General features: G+C 32.6%; 1 protein-coding gene across 1 annotated transcript in view; it reads left to right on the top strand.

Moving 5' to 3' along the window:
* LOC100914901 (radial spoke head 1 homolog) overlaps nt 1-17298 on the top strand; it is a 49588-nt gene that overhangs the window by 19004 nt on the left and 13286 nt on the right. Inside the window, exons 4-6 of the mRNA XM_031959086.1 lie at nt 5077-5167; nt 10512-10647; nt 15800-15871. Of these exons, the coding sequence (XP_031814946.1) occupies nt 5077-5167; nt 10512-10647; nt 15800-15871 (299 nt within the window). The remainder of the gene's footprint in view (nt 1-5076; nt 5168-10511; nt 10648-15799; nt 15872-17298) is intronic.

Raw genomic sequence — 17298 nt, 5'->3', positions numbered from 1 at the left:
AGCTCCAAATTCTTTGGTTCAATCAGTCGGCAGCCATTTATTGAGTACCTATTATAGACATTATACCGTTATACTATCCATTGTGGGAAATGCTAGATAAATATAAATATAGTCCCTTCCTTCAAAGGACTTTAAAATCTAGCCAGTAAGACAAAATCTATAAATATTGAAAGACAGAGAGGGTGGGGAGGGAGAGAGGAAAGGAGAAAGTGGGAGAAAGGGAAGAGAAGGGAAGGGAAGGGAAAGGAAGGGAAGGAAAGGGAAAGGAAGGAGAAAAGGGAGAGGTGGACGGAGGGAAGGAAGGAAAGAAGGAAGGGAGGGAAAGGAGAACTGGAGGGAGAGAAGGGAGGAATGAAGAAGGGAGAGAAAAAAGGAGGGAAGGAAAGGAAGGGAGAGAGGGAGGAAGAAAGAGAGAAAGGGAAGGAGGGATGAAGGAAAAGGGAGAGAGAGAAGAAGAAAGGGAGGAAAGGAAGGGAGAAGGAAGAAAAGGAAGGAAGGAAGGGAGGGAGGAAGAGAGGGAGGGAAGAAGGAAAGGAGGGAAGGAGGAAGGAATGGAAGGAGAGAAGGGAAGGAGGGAGAAAGAAAGGAGGGAGGGAGAGAGAGAAGGAACAAAAGGAAGGAGGGAAGAGAGGGAAGGAGAAAGGAAGGAAGCAAGGGAGGAAGGAAGGAAGCAAAGAAGGAAGGAAGAAAGGAAGGAAGGGAGGGAAGAAGGGAGGAAGGAAAGGAAAGAGGAAAGGAAGGAAGAGAAAGGAAGGGAGGAAGAGAAGGAAGGAAGGGAAGGGAGGAAGGGAAGGAAGGAAGGGAAGGGAGGAGGAGAGAAAAAAGGAAGGAGGAAAGAAAGAGAGGGAAGGAAAGGGGAAGGAAGAAGGGAAGGGAGGGAGAGAGGGAGGGAGAGAAGAGGGAAGAGAAGGAAGTAGGGAAGGAAGGAACATAAAGCACCTTGCTAATAAATGCCCCCCAAAGATGTTCTTTCTTATGTTGAATCAACTCTGCATTAGTATAAATTCAAGCTTGTCATACTATATATCTTTATATTTAGTTGTAATTTATTTGCTAAAATTTTTATTTAAAATTTAATATTTGTCTAAATTTAAATTCTGTTTAACATTTTGCATTGCTGTTTAATAGGGATATTAGTTTATATTTTCTTTTCTCTGCTTTGTCTCTCTCTGGTCTAGGTATCAAGAATTACATATAGATATATAATAAAATACTATTTTTCCTGGAATGTCTAAAATGTATTTAAACAACATAATATATACTTTAAAAGATATCTAGTGGTTTTTCTATATTTAATGAAAACCATTGGGCCATAAAAGTTAGTGCAAAACTTTTTTTCTCTGAAACAGATCTTTGATTTTATTGGTATACAGACTTCTTCCCAGAGTTCTTATGAAGACTAAATGAGTCAATATTTGTGAAGCATGTAGCACAGTGCTTAGCACTTAATAGGATCACAAGATCAATTCTGTTCCTTGGTTTGCTCTCATTATCCAGGAGCTGAGAATTTCCATTACTGAATATCTGAAACATAAATCTCCACTCTTTAACAGGATCCCTTTAGAAGCTGTACATTTCTGTGCTCACATCTCTTCTTTCTCATTGTTTTTGAGTCTCTTTATATAGCTTACGTGTCTGTTGTTTTCTCCATCTTCTATTTAAATATTCTTTTCCCAAAAGTAAGAGGGTTAGGTTTGGGAGTCAAGGTCACTCACCCACTGTCTGTTCCTTGGCCATGTCCTTCCTCAAAGATTTTTTGCCAGAGAACTATTACAATTAAAAGGAGAATTTGTTGATAGTAAATAGAAAACAGTATAAAAACAAACATCAATAAGACATTTTTGAAGGACTATTATTTCATCTTTTGAGGGTACTTCCTTCAGTAAGGCAATTTGTAGCTCCTTTGTGCCAAAACATAGATTGCCTTTGAGGAAAAAAAATCATAAGGTAGAATTTTCTGTGAGTGAACTCATCTGTTAATGAGTCTATTGACACCATGGTAGGATTGACTTCAAACTAGTCTGTTACAAAATTATATTCAAAGTCTTTTCAATTTAGTAGGACTTCTCTGAATTAATAATTAATTGGTATCGCCTAGGGTTATCTCCTTACCATGATATATCAGAGTAAAATTTTAGTCAAGGATTGCCATAATTTCACAAATAAAATGTTAAAAGCAAGAGAAAGGGATCCTTCTCCTTAGCCCTGCATAATAGGGATGGGGATAGGGGGTAGTTTCAGGAAAATATGGCAAGAGTTTTATGAACTGATACAAAGTCAAGGGAGAAAAACTGGGAGATCATTGTGCACAGTAGTAACAATGTTGTAATGATGATACTGTAATGATTGTCTACTGCAATCAATATAGTGATGCAAGGCATTTCCAAAGGACTTATGATGAAAAATACCATCCACCACCAGAGAGAGAACTGATGTATAATTTTCTTACTTTCTTTTTCTTGTTTTCTTTTAAATATGGTTAATATGAAAATATATCTTAATTTCACATAGATAACTAATATCATGTTGCTTGCCTTCTCAATGGATATAGGGAATGGAGTGGCAATGGAGAGAATTAGAACTAAAATTTTAAAAATAAAAGAATATTAAAAAGAAATAAAAGTTATATCAGAACCCTAATCATCAAACAAGAGTTATTTTTTTGAGCTCTGAACATGTATTATAAGCAAAATAAAACCATCTGGAATCTGTGTTGTGATAGTTATTTGATGGTAATTATCTATCACATTAAATTAGTAGGAATTATTTTCTCCATAACACAAACAATTCAAGAACTACTGTAACCTTCAGGTGGGGGAGGTGCCTTGATTTAGGGAGTTTATTATTATGTAATATTGGTCCATATACTGGGAAAATATATGGCTTAACTATATCTTTGGGAATCTTAAACCTTTGAATTAGGTACCATTTTTTTTTAAACCAACTCTCAGTGAACTGAATCACAAATGCCCAAGAGTAAATAAACAGCTTTAATTTTCCAGATCTATAAGATGATAGATACTATGTGTTATCCCATATCTCTCTATTGCTGAAGCAGCTACTGTAGCTATCAAGTCCAAAAATATATACTGGATTTCTAAAACCATTTTTCAAGGGCCTACATCCTAGCTAAGTAATCTTTGTTGTTGTTTTGTTTTGAAAGCTCACCACTTTCCAAGTCAAAACTCCTGCTTTAGACAAGACAATGTTTTTCATTGTACTCACACACCATAATTGTTTCCATCCCCTTGTACTCCTCTATTCCATTCTATCTATCTATTTATCTATCTATTTATTTTTTACAGGTAGTATTTTTTTTTACTTTTTTAAATTGAAGATTTTTATTTTCAAAATATATTCAAGGATAATTTTTCACCATTGATCCTTGCAAAACCTTTTCTTTCAATTTCCCTCTCCCTTCCTCCCATCTTTTCCCCCAGATGGCCAGTAATGTAATATATGTTAAATATGGTAAAATATACATCCATCAATATCTTTATCACTCTTCAAGGCATCATGGTATAACAGCAATAACAAGAACAAGTGATGATCAACAGTGATGGACTTAGCTTTTTTCAACAATGAGATGATTTAGGTCAATTCCAATAGACTTGTAATGGAGAGATTCATCTGCATCCAAAAAGAGCATGTGGGGACTGAATGTGGATCATAACATTATATTTTCACTTTTTTATTGTTATTGTTTGCTTGTTTTTTTCTTGCTCATTTTTTACCCTTTTTGATCAGATTTTTCTTGTGCAGAATGATAAGTATGGAAGTATGTTTAGAAGAATTGAACATGTTTAACCTATATTGAATTGATTGCTATCTAGAGGAGGGAAGAGAGAGGAGGGATGGAGAAAAATTTGGAACACAAGGTTTTGCAAGGATGAATATTGAAAACTATCTTTGCCTGTATTTTGAAAAAAAACAAAGCTATTGTTTTATTTTAAAAAAGAAAGAAAGAAAAAGCTGGATTTCAGGCCTAGATACACATATTCTAATTTAGGAAATTAACAAGAGCTCTCTTAAAAACTGGAGGAAAAAATATCATGGTATAGGGAAAGAAAACTGGACCGAACGTTAAAATAAAGCTAGATTCTTTTGTTAGCTCCACTCAAATTGGTTGTGAGGGCAAACCGTATCACCATCTTGTATGTCAGTTTTCTCATCCATAGTATAAAAAAACAATGAAGCACATTAGCTCATCTGAAAAGTGAATTGTAATTCTAATGTTCTAACATTTTTTTTTCTTGGCTCTGATCCTATCACCCCATATAAAGCCTTCCTACTCTAGCCCTCCATTGTCCTTATAATTTTCTGAAAAGCTGGAAATATATTCTATACTATACAATTTAGCAAGATCATATTTTATATTTTCTCATATTTCTCATATTTTTTCTTTGATTAATTCATGTGTGACAGCCTAGTAAACTTTTTTTTTTCAGATGAAGAATTTTTTTTTATTTAATAGCCTTTTATTTACAGGATATATGCATGGGTAACTTTACATCATTAACAATTGCCAAACCTCTTGTTCCAATTTTTCACCTCTTACCCCCCACTCCCTCCCCCAGATGGCAGGATGACCAGTAGATGTTAAGTACATTAAAATATAAATTAGATACACAATAAGTATACATGACCAAAACGTTATTTTGCTGTACAAAAAGAATCAGACTCTGAAATATTGTACAATTAGCTTGTGAAGGAAATCAAAAATGCAGGTGGGCATAAATATAGGGATTGGGAATTCAATGTAATGGTTTTTAGTCATCTCCCAGAGTTCTTTCTCTGGGCATAGCTGGTTCAGTTCATGTAAACTTCTTTAGGGAAGAAATTGTGTCTTCTATTTGTATAAGTGCCTAATATACATTATGTACTCAATAAATACTTTGATTGACCCTTCTGAAAGTTATGACTTCCTCTAGATAAATGCTTTTTATTATTCAAACAATTAATATTTCTCTTTAGATATGTGTGTATTATACCATAGTAAATTATAAAATTTCAAAGACAGCCCAAATTGGATTTCTTATACTGGCATGTTTTGTTTGTTTGCATTATCAATTTCAGGAAACTGGGTAAACGATGAAAGGCAAGGCTTTGGAGTATATAAGTATGCAAATCAGGATACATATAAAGGACAGTGGTTTGCTGGCCAAAGGTTTGTTTTTTGTTTGTTATTTTACTGTTTCTTTAAGTAAGCAAAAAGACTCTGATGTGTCTTTAGATTTATTATAGAAAATTCATATACTACAACTAACAGATTCTTATGTGAATTAGGAAGGAAGCATTCTGGAATATATCTGCTCAGTATGATTCTATAGCATCTATGTCAGAAAACCAGGTTCATAATAACTTACTAAGATAGCCCTCCACATGCTGATGTAGGAAAAGTTTTCATCCTACAACTAAAGAAGGCAGCTTTTGCCTCTGCTCTCATTATCAATAGAGCATAAAATAACATAGGATATAGTACACTTGGATTCTGTGAATCAGGTTATGGTGATCGGTGCTTTACCTCAAGGTGCTGAAATTTGAAGAGTGCTCATAGCATTAACCTTCATCAATGTATAAAAAACTGAATTTAGAATCTTGGTAGCAAAAAATAATGAGGTAACATAGGAAACTATGACATGAAATGTTTCCCAGTTGATGTATACCAGATGAGCTTTCCTTCAATCCTTAAATGACGTAGAGCAGTATTACTTTGTTTTGCATTTTGTAAAACTTTCTTCAAGTGTAACAGCTCTGAGTGGACCTTAATTCTAATTTCTCCTCTGATACTTAATTCATTTGGCCAGAATTGAATCATTTAATCTCTTTCAAACTTTGTTTTCTTATCTGTACAATGGAAATATCAATATATGAAATGCCTATCTTACAGTGTTGTTGTGAGCCTCAAATGAAATAATGTACATAAATTACTTAGTTCACTTTAATGTGCTATATAAATAATTAGCTACTGCCATAAAAGGGGTTTTATTAAATCCCACAGAAGAATTATAATCCCATACTCATTTCTAGGAAATATATACCAGTTTTGTGTGCCTTTTAAAATAATATACAAAATTACTATAACCAACCACCAATGTTTAGAAAGCCAAATTTAGTTCCATGATTGCCTCCTCTGTCTAAGGATCTCCCCGCTTTTTGACCAATGTGTGTGATAGAACTGGGGAAAAAAAATTTCCTGTTATATAACTATGTAAGTTCCTGCCTGAGATTCCAACCCAAGTCACTCTGGCAGATTGAGTCCCCAGAGGAATGACTATACCAGATTCAAGATATTCTGTACTTCCACACTGTTAAAGCTGTACTTCATGAAATCACATTAGTTAAGTTTACCCACAATATTCAGCCAGAGGATACAGTTGACTAAAAGTAAAGGCATTTCTTTTGCTTAGTAAGGAAGTAAAGAAAAGTATGGTAATAAAACATCTCCATAAGCCTAAATTATCCTATGCTATAAGAACACAAAACATCATCAATATGTGATATTCACATAGAGGTCAAAAGTAGAGAGACACTTACATAGGAGAATATGAATATCTAGGAAGGTTATATATTCTTTACAAGTACATTTAAAAAAAAAACCCTAGTACCTCTGGTTTGACGGTTTGCTGAGTCTTTTTTCATGGCTAATTGTCCTCCAAGAAACTTTACCATATGGAGCAGTCACACTCCAGTAAACCTCAGTAGATGGGCTAAACCAGGTGACAATTTTTTTAGATGAGTTAGGGAGGTGTCTAACCCCAGCATGTGAAGACTTTGCCAGTAGAACAGATGAGAACATTTTGTTCCAAAAGCTAAATAGGTAGCCGAAGCAGGTTCAAAACCCATAATGTGCTCATCATTTAATACCTCTCCACAACCAGTTCACAACCAGGAAGGGATGCACAATATGAACTGGGATGTTCTGGGATCTACTCATTCATTTTTTTGCTTCTCTGAAAATCTTATTTAGCAAACCCCTTAGCCTCTGCCTTTCCCCTCCATCTCTTAAGTCAGATGAAACTCCTTTAACTTGAGTTTCCTGTGTGGAGCTGCAATAATGTAATCAGACAAAGCAAAACTAAAAATTCCTAGCATATAAATAATAAACAAATAATCAACATAATACCAAGAGAAACCATAGATATCAAACCAGCAGCAAATTCATATGCTCTAAATGCTTTAGGATCTAAATTTATAAAGAAAAAATGAATTGCAAAGTGTATATAATAATAATAGGAAAGTTTTATTTCCCTCTAAGTTTTGGGCAAATATAAAAGAAACATAGACAAAAGGGGAATTATGGAATTGAATATACTGCTAGAAAAACTAAAGTTAAAAGTTTTATGCTATTCTTTGAAATAGTATTGAAAAGGAACACACACACACATATATATGCACATATATGCAAGTAGATATGCAAGTCAGCCTCACTTTCTCATCTCGAGTCCAGTGGTAAGACAAAACCAGGATGACTATGATCCAGTATGCAATAGATGATGTATCTTAATGTTTCACCAAGCTTTAAGCACTCCACAAAACCTGCTCTTTTTTGCCTGTTGCTTTTTTGCAATGTGGCAAACTTAATTGTTATCTTTTTGTTGTTTTTGTCATAATTTTTAAAAGTGCCGCAGTCATCTCAACCTTTAGCAACTACTACTCTGATCAGTCAGCTGCCATCAACACTGAGGTAATACCCTCTACTAGTAAAAAGATTAAAACTCACTGAAGGCTAAGATGATAATTAACATAGTTAGCAAAAAGTATTTTTAATTAAGATGTGTACATTTTTGGGGGGTTTTTTTGAGGTAATTGGGGTTAAGTGACTTGCCCAAGGTCACACAGCTAGAAAGTGTTAAGTGTCTGAGGCCAGATTTAAACTCACGTTTTCCTGACTTCAGGGCTGGTGCTCTATCCTCTGCGCCACCCAGCTGCCCCTAATGTGTACATTTAAAAAAAAATACTATTGTATACTTTAATAGATTGCTGTATAGTGTGAACATAACTTTTATATGCACTTGGAAACAAAAAAATTCATATGGCTCACTTTAATAAAATATTCACTTTGTTAAGGTGGTCTAGAAGCCAAGCATCAATATCTCTGAATTATGACTGTTTAGTATTCTTTTATTAAAATGTAATGTTTTGGGCAGCTAGGTGGTGCAGTGAATAGAGCACCAGCCCTGAAGTCAGGAGGACCTGAGTTCAAATCTGATCTCAAACACTTAACATTTCCTAGCTGTGTGACACAACCCCAAATTTGCCTTAGCGAAATAAAATAAAATATAATGTTTATATCTGTAGCACTTAGTGCAGAGCTTGGCACAGATTAAGTGCTTTAAAAATGCCCATTCATTCATTGCTACAGTGAACAGGGGAGCTAGGAGAAGTTTTACCTTTTGCTGCAGCTCTTGAGAGAATCAAATAAAAGGACATATAAAAAGGACAAAAAAAAAGGACAAATAAAAACATCTGGTTTATTGCATGACTGGCTCTCTTATTTATTGAGTACAGTTCGTTTGTTAACAGGGTCAGTTCCTCTACTTTAAATTCCTAAGTTCTTCCCATCCATCCACATGAATAAAAAAGGATCCTGGGGCAGCCTGCTTTCCTTTGTCAGCTTTCAGCCTTATTTTTAGCAGTCTTGCCCATTGAGTTGGACATGTGTTCTTTTTCTCCTAATAAGCAGTTTGTGTAATATTGTGCCTCTTTTAGAACCAAGCTAATTTTTAAGTCATAAGGAACAAGTCTGTAAGTCAATGAAATGTAAGAGGATGATTTCAGTAAATACTGTTTTGTTGTTTTGACTCTTCAGGATCCCATCTGGGATTTTCTTGGCGCAGATACTAGAATAGTTTGCCATTTCTTTATATATCTCATTTACAAATGAAAGAACCGAGGCAAATAGTGAAGTAACTTACCCTGAGTCATATATCTGAGATCAGATTTGAACTTGGCTCCTCCACTCTAATCAATCTAATCTAGCCACCTAGCTGCCCTATACCTTGTAATTCTATGCCTCTTAATGAATTTGAGGCTTTGAGTAATTCATTTGCAGATGAAAAAGATGGCAGAGAAAATGATATTTCTTCTTGGGCATAGACTGTTTCTTTATCCTTTCCCATGCCATTCTTTCGCATAGCCCAATAAGAGAACTTTAACACTTAGAAAAACTGAGAAACCTTGAACCCCAAAGTTGTTTGATTATTATTGGTCAAATGGCCATTGCCTAGTTTTAGCTAGTTTGATATATATAGTTATATATAATTATAGTTTTATATATATTTATATATATAGTTATAGAAGATCTGGAAAACAATTACTATAAATTAAGGTGAAGTCTCTTGCTAAGACAACTAAGAAAGCGAAATCAAATTATATTTTTTGTTGGCAGTTTCTCTATCTTGTCACTGACTCTGTTTTACAATTTCAGCCTGTCTGCTACCTTCCTTACTGCAGAAACAACAAGGACAATCCATCTATTAGGGCAGGTTTACAAGCTATAAGATCTTACATTCAACCCAATTAAATTTCATTATATGAGTAATATTGTATGTAAGATTTGCTGTCAGGAAAACATGGATTCAAATTCTAACACATTTATTAGCTATATGCTCATAGGGAACACTAGGGAAGTGTTCCATTGCATTCTGTTCTTATCAGACTATATTTAAATTATAGCATTAAATTCTAGTTGTCACATTTTAGAATGAACATTGATATGTTGGAAAGATGATCAAAGAACTATGTGACCAGGATGCTAAAATGATCTGAGATCATGCTATATTTGAAGACCATTTAAAAGAATTAGGGTTAAAATACTATATAACAGAAAAGTTGAACTGTCCTCAAGCATACATAGTATTGTCATGTACAAGAGAAATCAGATATGTCTTCTTGGTCCTAAAAGGCACAACTCAGAACAATAAGTAAATGCTGCAAAAACAGATTCAAGTCCTGATATAAGGATAAGCTTCCTAAAAATTAGAGTTACCTAGAGGGAACAAGAGACCCACTTGGGGATTTTATAGATTGTATTCTTGTTTAGCTATAAATTGAACTAGACCTAGAAAGGTGAGTTGGGGGTCCCTTCCACTCTGAGATTCTAAGAGATCATAACCATCCACCAAAGAGGAAAACTATAATATATTTTATAGTTTTGCTTTTTATTTAGGGACAAAAGGAACTTTAGACATTATTTAGCCCAATAATAGATGAGATAATTGAGGCCTATAAGCTATCTCCCAAATGTAGCTCAAATACAGAATGATGATCTCCCCAATCCTTTTGAACCTTTAAACCTACAATGATTTGCCTAAAGTCACACAGTAAGTAGAAGTCAGGGAAGTGAACTCACATCATTTGACTCCTAATCCCCTGCTTTTTCCTCTATATCCAGCAAAATGTCTTTACCTTCTTTTTCATTTTTTTCACCTGTGAAACTTCATTTCTCAATCAATTAAACTCTTTAATTTTAATCTAAGAAAAGTTTAAAGTATTCCTTCCTAAAACAGGCATGGGAGAGGAACTTACTACTATGCTGAGACTGGCTCAAAGTATGTTGGTACTTGGATATATGGACAACAACAGGGAACAGGAGAACTCATTCACCAAAAGCACAGATACCAGGGCAAGTTCATGGGAAAAAATGTAAGTAATTATAAAAGTTCAACTTTCTAATAAATGTATCAAAATATTATTGTAAATATCTGACAATATGTAAAAATTATAATATAAAAGTACTAAAATTCAAATTTAAAAAAAAATATGGTGGCATCCTAAGAAAGGATAGTGTGGTGTGATATATGAATGCATTAAAATCCTCTGCCTTACTTTATGAATCATTAAATTTTCTATTTCTGCTTTTATTATCAACAGAAGAACAAGATTTAGGTGGAGTGAGATTTTGTCTATGAATGTCTCAATAATATTTTTCTCACATAATTTTTCCTGTTTCTTTATTGTACCTCTCTAACAATATTTGTCAAATCTTTTAATTGCTTTTTTATAAATATGTTCTCTCCTCAAAAATTGGGAAATCAAATGTTTATTCTTCAGAAAAGATCTGATCATTTATCATTGTAATGTTTGAAAAGTTCAAAAGACAGAGTTTCTGGGTAATTAGCTTTTTTTCCCCTGAGGCAACTGGGATTAAGTGACTTGCTCAGGGTCACACAGATAGGAAATGTTAAATTATCTGAGGTTAGATTTGAACTCAGGTCCTCCTGACTTCAGGGCTGGTGCTCTATCCACTGTACCACCTAGCTGCCCCTGTAATTAGCATTTTATTAATAATGCTAGCATATTACCAATAACATGGGTCAGTGGATACTCTTGAATGCCAAAGAGAAATTATGGCAGTGAGCTCACAGTTTTTATATGCCCTTGGAAGAGGACTGTTATTTGGCAGAAGAAGCTATTAATTGCTTTTAACCATTAATTGGTTAAAAAGAGAGAGAATGAATATTACAATGAATTGTGGACCTATTTTATGTCATTTGCTTTTAAATTGCCTAGCCTTGGTCAATATAATCGAAGAATTTATCCTTACTCATAACTTTATAGAACACAATGGGCTTCTTCAACTTGATGGGCTCTGATCAAGATTGAGAAGAAAATTAATTCAATTTCATTATCAGCAATGTCTTTCAGACATTGAGGTGTGAAATGAGGACTTCAGAAAAAAGGGGGAACTTTGGACCTCCCCAAATCATTAGTTATTAATAACCATTTCCATTTCTATCATCGTATAATTGTATATAATCTTTAGTATCTATCAGTGATAATCCTAGTCACATGGCAGACTGAGTAGCTTCTTAAAAGTAAAATTCCTACCATTTCCACCTCAGAACAATAAAAAATGCATCTAATAAAGTAATCAATCACAAAAAAAGAAACATCCCACACAATGTAAAGGCTTTCTGAAGTAGCAATGGAGTACTAAATGATAATCTCATTTCCCCTTATTATTCCAATTCATACTTCCTTTTTAAATTTGGCTGGAGTGGCTACAATCTTGTCTACCCCTGACAGTGATCCCATGTTTAATTCTTAGTGAAGGAAGGACAGTGACTTGCCCATCCCTAGTATGGAGAAAGAATCCACTTATGGTTGTAGAAGAGACTCAGCAGTACAAAACCAGATAGAAAATGAAATGTATAAAGGAAATAATAAAGGAATGTATGATTTCTTCCCCCTGTCTGAAGATCCAATATGTTGTACTGATAAATTTCAGTATAAGGCAACTTAAAATGTCCAAACTAGTCTGAACAGGAGAAAATGAATAGTAAGTGTAGAAAGCACCAAAAAACAAAGGGGTCGGATTCATTGCTGCATGAAACAGAAAAGGCACAAATTAAAAAGAGTAAGATGTATAATAAATCCAGCTCCATTCAGCTAAACCACCAATAAAATTTACAAAGAAAAATGGTCAAGCAATCTGGAAGAGGTCATGATACAATCAATATGCAGTGAAGGATGAAAATCTTCAATGGGTTTCAACTTTCACAGGATTAATATTCCTAGAAAGCAATACAAAAGTAAAAAATACAAGTGTTGATAAATTGAACCTGAGAAATAGGAGATTAGATTTTCCTGACCACTAAAAACTATAACGTTTCACTAGAAATTTCTGAATACAATTGTCTATAACAAAACATTTATTCTAATAATATGCATTTTTCCTAACACAATAATGTTAATGAAATAAACCATAAATCCATAAAATGCATTAGACATAATAAAGATAACATGCAAAACATTTTTTCTCACTAGTATTTCCCTAGAATTCCATGATCTTTTGTTCTAATAATCAATTTTTTTAAAAAAGTAAATAATTTGTTACACATCACAGGAAATCTCTTCAAAAGTATATGTAGACTCTGAAAAGAGGAATGGCAGATTTGAAATTCAAAACTACAGAATGGGGGGAGGGGGAATTGAATGAAATAAAAAGACATTAAGAAAAAAATGTGATTTCCATAAATAGCCATAAAAACCGACTTTGAAAGTAGGATGAATAGAGATATTTTGTAAATAGTGTATTGTAGATTATATTACATTATATTATAGATTATAGACCTTTCAGATAAAACACAAAATTATACTACAGGAAATAATTCATGGAAATTGCTCAAAAGTATTAGAGATAGGGGGCAAGTACAGATCAATGATCCGTAGTTTACTAAAAGAGCAAAATACAGGATTGCATCTCAAGGACTGTACTAATTAAATGTTAGAATTTCAGTGTTACACAGTAAAGATTTTAGAAAGCAAAGACATAGGTTTTCAGCTATCATGGAAATCAACTAGAAAAATCCAGAATTTCTCCATGTTTATGAAATTAAAAAAATATTCTGATATGATATTCCAAAATGGAAAGGAAAATAAGTAAATCAATATTGTATTTATTATGTTGACACAGCCCAACATGAGTAATTAATATATCTTTCTATGTAAATTGGGTAATTTTGATTATTATTGTAGAGATTATAGTAGGTAAAGTGATATCAAGAATATTGGTGTTTAAAGGAGAGAGAGGTTTGGAGTTTGCTCTCTCTCACTGTTAAGTTCTGGTCGTAACTGCATGCTTTCCAATATATGTAAAAAAAAAAAAAAAAGATCATCTCAATACTCTGTCCATACAAATGTGTAACATAATCTAGAAATTTTGTATCCATTTCATTTATCCCATATAGATTATTAGGTCAACCTATTTTGAATGGTTGTGAATTCTCCATTAAAAAGCTTGACAATATTCTGAATCTTAATTTAATCAATTACATCTTATCTATAAATGGGATCATCTGTAGTTCTTCACTATATAAAGGTAATCTCTCATTTAGATCTAGTGTAAGTATCCTCCATCACTGGGATTCCTTGTTTAAGGCCCCACTTGACAATAAACAGAAGATCATTGAACAAAGTTTTTTGTTTTGTTTTTGTGAAATGTGTGATCCTAACATGTAAGTGAGAAACACTGTGTTAAGGGAAAGGTCTTTAAGTGAGCATTTTGTTCCAATCAAACACTTTTCAAAAATAGTTAATAAACAATAAATACAGCTTGTTCTTGGGTCCTTATGTACCTTTCAATAATTTGTCACTCTATAAATGTGATTTGTTATAGAATATTATTGTGAAAGCCTGTTTTCTTCTTGTATTGTCATCTAGTATGATATATGTATTTCTGTATGTATATGTAGATAGATATAGATATATGTGTGTGTGTAAACATATATACACATGCTTATGTGCAGATCATTTGCATCAAGATTTTGTAAAGATAAGCAGGTATGAATCAATAATTTTTTGTGATCACTTTCTAATAAATCATAATATCATCTGAGATGTTTTTCCCTACTCATTTGCTATTGTTCTCTCTTTTATTCTTTAGCTTCCTTAAAATTTAGTTCAAGCATAGATCTCTTCTATAAATACTTGATCTGGTCTAGTTATTACATCATCTTTATTTTTGTTAGTATCATTGGTACTGTCTCAAATAATATCATAGCTAACATCTGTATAGTGCTTTAAAGTTTGCAAAGTACTTTACATTTTTTAACTTATTTGATCACATCAAGACTGTGATGTTAAAGTTTAAAGTTTAATCTCCATTGTTTCTGAGAGAAAAAATGTTGACAGACTTTTTATGCTTTTTTCTGTTTAGTTTCATTTTTAAAAACTCTTGGTGTGATATAGCTTAATTGGATCTCATGAAAACTCAGTTAATATTTTTTCAGACAATTTTGTCAAGTTCTTTAAAGAATAAGTAAAGAAAATTAAGTATATTGAGTTATTAATATAGCATTTTATTTTTTATTTTTTTTATTTAATAGCCTTTTATTTACAGGTTATATGCATGGGTAACTTTACAGCATTAACAATTGCCAAACCTCTTGTCCCAATTTTTTACCTCTTACCCTCCACCCCCTCCCCCAGATGGCAGGATGACCAGTAGATGTTAAATATAATATAGCATTTTAACAAATACAAGTAGAGTATGCTTTATAATAGTTATTCCTCAGACAAATATTTCATTTTATTCTCCTAGCAATCTTGGGAGTTAAGTGCTATTATTATTTTTATATTGTATAATATATTGTATCATTTATTTGCCTAGGCACTTCATGTATCTTAAAATTCAGATTTAGTATTTTGCAAGTTTTTCCTTTTTCTTTAGGTATCATGTTGTACTTTAATGTGATACAAAAAAACTTAATTCATAACAACTTCTTAGTCTGAAAATCATGCTAGTTTGATCAAGGGATGAATTGAAACTTTATATTACATTAATTATAAAAAAGAATTTGTTAAGAAAATTAATGGTGTCAAGATTATTTAGGAAATACTTAGCTTCCTTGATAAAGTCATGTTTTGAGATGCTCTTAAAATCAATGTAAATTAGGCTTAACTAAGAAATTTTACTTTGTAATGATCATTAATTCACATAAATAATCTATTCGTTACTGTTCCTCTCTTAATTTTTCTGTTTTGTATAGGCGGTTCTGTGTTATGTTCTAGGAGAGGCACTGTGATATAATGAATAAATAGTCTGCCTTGTAATTGGAATGACCTAAGCTGAAGTTTTACCTTTACTCAAACTGGTCGTAAGAAGTCATTTAGCCTCTTGGTGTACCAGACATTTCTTTGTTACAGACAAGATATTGATCTCCATGATGAAAGAATTTTCAGCACTAATTAAATCACAAGTCTGGGGGGCAAAATTATTATAAATCACACATCATCTGTATTGTAAGTTGAACCATCATACTTTGAGGTAACGTTTTGTTTCCTTTATGCATAGCCAGTGGGCCCTGGAAAGTATATTTTTGATATTGGATGTGAGCAGCATGGTGAATATGAATTTAAACCAAAGGTAAGTTATATAGGAGAGTATAATTAGCATATTTGTAAGTAATTTGGCTTAACTACTTTTATTGCTACTATAAAGTTAGAAGTAGTATATTTTATTTAAAAACTTAGACAACTGGGAAAGTCTTTTTTGTTTTATTTTTGTAATTATAAAATTAAAACATTGATTTGCAAATTCGATTCTATCACAGTGCTTATTGTTAAAGTCTAAACTGTCTTGCACATCAAAAATAAGCAATTAGTATTTAGCAAGAAAATTTTGTATATTGTCTTTGAAGATTCAATTGAAATTTTTAATTTTACTCTTCATGATTACCCTGTAATTAATACTATTCATTTCAAAGATGTGGGTGATGACATGTTAAAAATGTTTTCTTTTATTTTTTATAACATTAAATTTTAGCCAGACTGAATTATTATAATTAAATTATTATTAATTGCATTTATTTATTTTTATAATGTATAATAAATATAAATTTAACTATTAATAATTAACATTAAATTATTCAACTAATGTTATACTATTCAGAATTAAATTTCCCCTATGATGTATGTGTGTGTGTGTGTGTGTATGTGTGTGTGTGTGATGTGTCACTTGTGTACTATATCTAATGTCTAATTGGTTCATGGCTGTCAAAGATTAGAAAATTAATAAATATTTCTGGGTTAATATTTTTTGGAGGTTTTTGATTTTTGAAGTGATAACCATTCTATTCATTCAACAAACATTTATAAAACAACCAATAGTATAATACATCAAGAAAGAATTAATATAATACAGAGATATTCAGCTTTAACATCAGGAAGACCTGGATCAAGATCATCTTTGACACTTATTGAGTGACCAAGAATAAGTCATTTATTCCCACTGCAGCTAGAGTGGGACTTAAGACTTTGGGTCCCTCACTGTTTCTGTGAAATGGATCCCTTTGGCAGTCTGGTAAAGACCACAGCTTTCTTCTTAGAATATTTTTAAGTGCATTAAATAAAATGCATAGTATTACAAAGAAAATAAATTATATTGAAAAACAGTGAACAGAATATTCAAAAAACAATTTCACAGATCTTGGGCTAATAACCATCATTCTAAGAATATATGTTATAGCCAAACTCTTGATTTTTATCAAAGGAGAGAGAGTGAATATTTGGGGCTCCTTCCATCAATGAAAATTTTGGATGACAGGTAATACACTTTGCTAAGTACTAGGATAAATATTAAAATAAACAAGATACTGTTCCTGTCCTCAAGGAATTTATAGTTTAGTTGAGAGAGATAATACTCATTTACTCAACAAATGTACCCAATGTGTACTAGTTAGTTCTGGGTTTACAAAGAAAATACACAAAAATGAAATAGTATTATTAAAGCACTTATGTTATATTGCTAAATGATTATTCCCCCTCTATTGATTATTCCTATTCTCAATCTTC

The sequence above is a fragment of the Sarcophilus harrisii genome, chromosome 3 (assembly GCF_902635505.1).
Source record: "Sarcophilus harrisii chromosome 3, mSarHar1.11, whole genome shotgun sequence".
NCBI lineage: Eukaryota > Metazoa > Chordata > Mammalia > Dasyuromorphia > Dasyuridae > Sarcophilus > Sarcophilus harrisii.
This window is presented reverse-complemented; position numbering and strand designations above follow the sequence as displayed.